General features: G+C 36.6%; 1 protein-coding gene across 1 annotated transcript; it reads left to right on the forward strand.

Annotated features, from left to right (window-relative positions):
* Positions 1 to 1,180: 1,180 nt before the first annotated feature.
* On the forward strand, positions 1,181 to 1,978 carry LOC141459827 (uncharacterized). The gene has a single exon (XM_074139642.1). The coding sequence runs from the start codon at positions 1,214 to 1,216 to the stop codon at positions 1,976 to 1,978; it is 765 nt and encodes a 254-aa protein (XP_073995743.1). The 5' UTR covers positions 1,181 to 1,213.
* The last annotated feature ends 3,655 nt before the right edge of the window (positions 1,979 to 5,633 follow it).

Genomic DNA, 5,633 nt, shown 5'->3' on the forward strand with positions numbered 1-5,633 from the left:
ACTTACAGCAAAAAATATACAGTCATTTTGAGCAAATTGGGATAAAGGGGTGTTTAGACTTAAGCAGATAAGGTTAGTAGACGGCGATAGAACTTCTGGACATTCCACCTAAGTTTATTGCCATATTTGTTGTGTCGCTGTGATTTTTCGGTGACTCAAGTCGGCTTTTGGTGCTTTGAACTAAGCAGTTTCTTATTGGACAACTGTTTAGGCTTGAACTAGTTTTGGCTAAGTCCCTAGGCTCAGGCGATAGTTACAAAAAATGCTTATATTAAAAAAGTAACATTAAAAACCGATTTTTGAGCAAAAAAAAAGAAAAGTTTTTTCCATTTCTTGAACAAATATTTTTAACCGAGGCGCCACGGTAGCCGAGCGGTTAGAGGCGAGACCTGCCAAGCTAATATGGTATTGTGGTACTCGGTTCGATTCCCGGCCTTAGGCCTTAGATTTATTTAATGGTTAATAAAAGAAATTTACAGTAAAGTATGTTTGCTAGTGCTAGTCGCCTCCGTCTACGACACCTAATTAATTGGTAGTTGGACGTTAAGCCCCACCTGGAAAAATAGACGATTACTTTACTTATTTTTAACCGTTTAAATGTCTTTTTATTCAATTATTTTCTGAAAAAAAATCGTACGTCGTACAACCAATCCACTATACAGCGCCTCTGACAGAACTATTCACAATGATTTAAAAGGACCTTTCATTCAAAATTTAATCCCTTCACGAGACAAGAGATGTCACTCTTGCCTACCTGCTCATTGACCAGCTATCGTCTTCAACTATTTCAGACAATCTGAACTGTCGACTGAGATGACTATGGCCGTGTGATTTAATCGGTGATCGAGATCAATAATTGACTTTTGGAGAGCCACCTGTGGCTGGTAATTCCTCTTTTGCATACAAACAAATAAACTTATGATTCCTTAGAATATTTCTTCTAATTCTTATGTAGATGCAGACGCGTGTTTAATCATATCCTTTTGTGCATGTTCCATTTGAACCACTCACTAAATTGTAGAAGTTGCGGCGGTGAATAGAAACGGTTCTATTCCGTTAAACTGACAAACAGTGGACTGCATTTGACTGTGAAGTCTTTATGGTCGTTAATGGAAACGCATTGTTACTTTACAGACTGCTCTGAGCTGAGACATATAAAAGAAAGTAGTTCTTTCACGCAGGCCAGTTTATCCTTTATTTACCAAGTGACAATATGCAGTTCATACTAGTACTAGTTGTATGCATCAGTTTAGTGGCTGGTAACGAATATGCATCAGTTCAAAGAGGATACGATCTCCGTCATTATGCACACCAAAAGCCATCAAACACGTCATTCCATCACCCAGATCACTCACAGCTGCCCATCATTACGAAGGAAATTAAGGTGCCTTACCCGTTGCCAATAGAGAAAGAAGTATCATATCCAGTTCAAGTGAAGGTAGAGAGGCCAGTACCTGTTCAAATACCCAAACCGTACCCAGTTAAAATAGAGAAAAAAATACCTTACCCAGTAAAAGTTTACGTGCCGCAACCACGCCCAGTAGAAAAGATAGTTGAAGTACCTTACAAGGTGTTAATTGAACGTCCTGTTCCTTACAAAGTACCAAAACCAGTGCCAGTTTATGTTGAAAAGAAAGTACCTTTTCCAGTTGAGAAAAAGGTTCCAGTACCAGTTCAAGTACCTGTTGAAATACCAAAACCTTACAAAGTGCAGGTTGCAGTTGAGAAACGATTACCATATTATGTGGAGAAGAAAGTGCCATATAAAGTGATTGTACCAATTGAAAAACCTTTCCAAGTTCCTGTACCCAAACCTTATGCAGTAACTTTAGAAAAGCCAATACCATACACCGTAGAAAAGAAAGTTCCTTATCCAGTGAAAGTGCCCTACTATGTCCAAGTGCCGGTGCCAATTTATTTTCAAAAGAATACAGAATCTTTTGAAGAGAAACCGATTTACGAACAACAAGGTGATTAATACTACCGAGCGATATCCTACGGCAACTGACTGACTGTTTTCAATTTATTTATTTTGTGAGATCTGTAAGTAATAATAAAAATTAATCTTTTGTCTTGTTTTCTTACTCTGTTCTTCTCTATCGTTCACCTCCTGCTGAACATTTTAATTTGAACCTAAGGATTGTCATTTAGTGGTTATGCAGTCTTTTAGTAAACCTACTCAGTAGAAGAAGATCATAAAAAAATAGGATGAAGGAAATATTATTATCGATAAAACCTTCCAAATAATTTGTGCCGTTCATTTGTCTAAATTGCCAAACACACTAAAATGGGTTAGAGAAACTAGCAACCTAGAAACTTATAATTACTGCAAGCATCAGGTCGTTTCATTTTACTTTCCGTTTTCGGCGTCGTTTTCTCTCTTTTATTATTATTTATTTTTTGATCGCAACACAATAGGACATAATGCATCTTATTGTACCATTAAGATATAATGACTTATTTAATTGGTAAGAACAATGTTCGCGAATTAAAACTGTCCGGCAGGCCAGTTGTTGGTCGGCGCACAAAATACACAAATTACTTACACTATTCGAACAGCAAGCTGTGAATTGTTACTAAGAAGTGCAAAAGAATAGCTCTAAATAAAAAGTAAAGTAATCGCCTATTTTTTCAGGCGGGGCTTTACGTCCAACTACCAATTAGGTGTCGTGGACGGAGGCGACTAGCAAACATACTTTACTGTAAATTTCTTTTATTAACCATTAAATAAAATCCAAGTCCTAAGACCGGGAATCGAACCCAGTACCACAATACATATTAACTTGGCAGGCTACCGTGGCGTCCAATAGCTCTAAATATTACTAGTTACATTTTCTTTTCTATTGATATTGTTTGGGTTATGTGAATGCTTTACATATTTATATTTTTCAAAGCTCTGAAACGTGTCTTTATTTTCCACTGCACATCTCGTTATAGAGAGAGATCTCTAATATAAATCTGTTTTAATCAAAAACATTTTTTTTTGAACATAATTATTTATACTTATATTTACCACATTATTGGCGAAAATACATATTACGAATATTTTTAACCAAATCTCCAACTTAAAAGAACAATAATTACTTGAAGAGCTTACAAAGAGCACATATCGATAGTGCAGAACTAATAAACGATCAGTTTTCTCCTTCATAGAACTTCTTTGCTTAAACTGACTTTCCACTCTGACTTTTCTATTCAAGATCACAGTAAGATGGCTTGATGAAAATTCCAGAAATTGTTGGTTGCAGCAATTAGTTTTGCCCTAAGGGGGGATAGTTTCCCCCCTATAGTAGAGCTCATTCAGCAAATAGTTTCCTTAAATTCTGTTTCGGTTACCAACTACTTTTCTTTTTGTATTTTTTTTGCAATATTCTCTTTTTGAAATGTTTATTTTCAATAACGTGGCAATTATTTTTGAGAAAGAATTTTGAACAGTTATGTTTCACTTTTTTTAAAGTTTACGCGAAATAAAGAAATTCAGGCACAAATATTCTTACCTTTTATTACTTATTTTATGTGTAGGTACTTATTTGACTGTGTAAATTTGAAAAGGATCAAAGAGAACTGTAAAGGAGAGTGAAATAAAGAGGTTTTTTTATTTATCTATTTAATTTTGTGACTTCTTATAATTTATTTTATTTTATTTTTTTAATTTAAAGCGCGTCACAGTTTGAGGACTTTGACGCCTGGAGTTTTTTTGGCGCACTGCCAAATGTTCTTTCTTACAGACAATACTGTCCATCACCGAACAGTGTGCTGTAAGAAGCTCCCAGGAAAAGAAAATCTAAAGGCCAGCAATGGATTCGAACCCGTTCTCCAAACGTTCACTTGAAACATTTTTCCAGAGAAATCCGATCAAGAGTCCTTGTGGGCGAGTCATGGAGGGAAGTTCCGTTTCACTATAATGATTGTTAAAATGGGTTTCTCAATTTCTAAGTCAAATAGATTCTTTGTTATGAGATTTTTTTTGAGCAAAAAGCGACATTTTGGTGTGATGAGCAATTTTCTGATAAAGATTATGTGAGTAAAAATTAAATGTATTTTACAAAATGAAGCTGGAACGATGTTTAAGATAAAAACAAAATCACTAAAAAAGTTATGTGTGTGTTCAGAAGAGATTTTTGGCTCTTTTTTAGGCGCAGATTAACCATTAATGTTGTGGTTTTTGGGGGTCGTTGACTCATAACAGCACCAATAGTAAGTTTGTAGGAAGAAAACAGACTTGACAAGGAGATCACGTTAAGTATTATTACAATTTTATTAGTTATTAGCAAAGCAAATATCCAGAATGTGTGACGCAGGAGTCGACGCTAGAACCATAATGTAATCTAGTGTCAAGAGTGGGTCTCAGAGTTAGGTTTTCATTCTTTACTCACACTTAGGAATCGTTAATCTTGATTTTTTTTGTATTTTTAATTTTTAGTTAAGAAACAACGAAAGAGGTAGCAAATTTAAGCCCAACTCTGTTGAGTTACCCCTCATTCCTTATGGATTGCGAGCAAAGTAACTACAAAAACATGGACGAGAGGGAAAGGATATTTTCTTGTAGCCACAAAGATTAAAATGGAAGAAGAGAGGACTTGATGGATGTTCGCAGGGAGGTAGCAAAGAATAGACTGATTAATGAATCTCAAAAAACTGTTGTAGGAGTTCCGGAATTGTTAATTCCGGTTAGACAATTGAAACACAGCAGGATGGTAGGTGTTGGAGAAGTTTGTTAATGTTGGGTACACTGTCTCTACAGCAGATGGGTTTTGTGAGTTTTGGTTTGGTGTCATGAGGGCTGGCCATCATCAACGTCATCGTTCAATGACGTCGGTCCGAATAATGTGCTCGCTCCACCCCCCATGAACATTAACCCACAGTAATCAGACCGTTGGTTAGAGGCTTGCTGGTCCGCTTTTAATCAAGTTATTTACATATTAATTGCAATATTCGTCCAAATAAACAAAAGGGTGAAGAGAAGTTGAGTGATTATGATATTGTGAGTTGAGACATTGTTCAGAAATAGACATCTCTTGTGTTATTCTGCACTGGACCGAAAAGGGTTTAATGAAAGAAATAACCCAACGATTTCAGTAAAGTTGTTATCATCATGTACTGTTATTGTTTCTACAGTAACTTGTTGTTTTTTTTACTAAATTTTGGTCAGAACTTAAAAAGTTTCGGTTGAATTAAAAAAATAAAAATAACTAATTACAGAGAAGGGATTAACTCAACTGTTAGTTCACTAGATTCCAAGCAAGGTCCCGGGTTTTGAATTAACCCAAAGATTTTTCTCTTCATCGGAGCTTAGGACAGCACACTGCCCGGTGATGGACAGTGATGTCTATGCTGTCAATCCTATCCCATTCCTAGTTCCATTCCTTGCCCAGGAGTCGATAGGCTCTTGGTTCCTGGGATACTGAACCCTGAGGCAACGGGTCAAAATCAGTATATGGCCCGTAGTAAGACCATCGAACGTTCGACCAGTCACGCCGCTATAGATAATAAGAAGTACTGAACTACGGGCGCCAGCTTCCGAGCCTGATTGCCTGCGATTGAGGTAGGATTCGTAGTGGCCGTTGGTTAACCAAAAGCCTCCGCCGTCCCCAGGACATGAGCTGAATGGGTGAGTACACCGCAATATAAAT

Source organism: Rhodnius prolixus, unplaced genomic scaffold (genome assembly GCF_049639745.1).
Source record: "Rhodnius prolixus isolate KJV_2025 unplaced genomic scaffold, Rpr scaffold_1, whole genome shotgun sequence".
NCBI classification, from domain to species: Eukaryota; Metazoa; Arthropoda; class Insecta; order Hemiptera; family Reduviidae; genus Rhodnius; species Rhodnius prolixus.

Coding starts and splice junctions, on each gene's coding strand:
- LOC141459827 (XM_074139642.1), top strand. CDS start 1,214: ATGCAGTTCATACTAGTACTAGTTGTATGCATCAGTTTAGTGGCTGGT.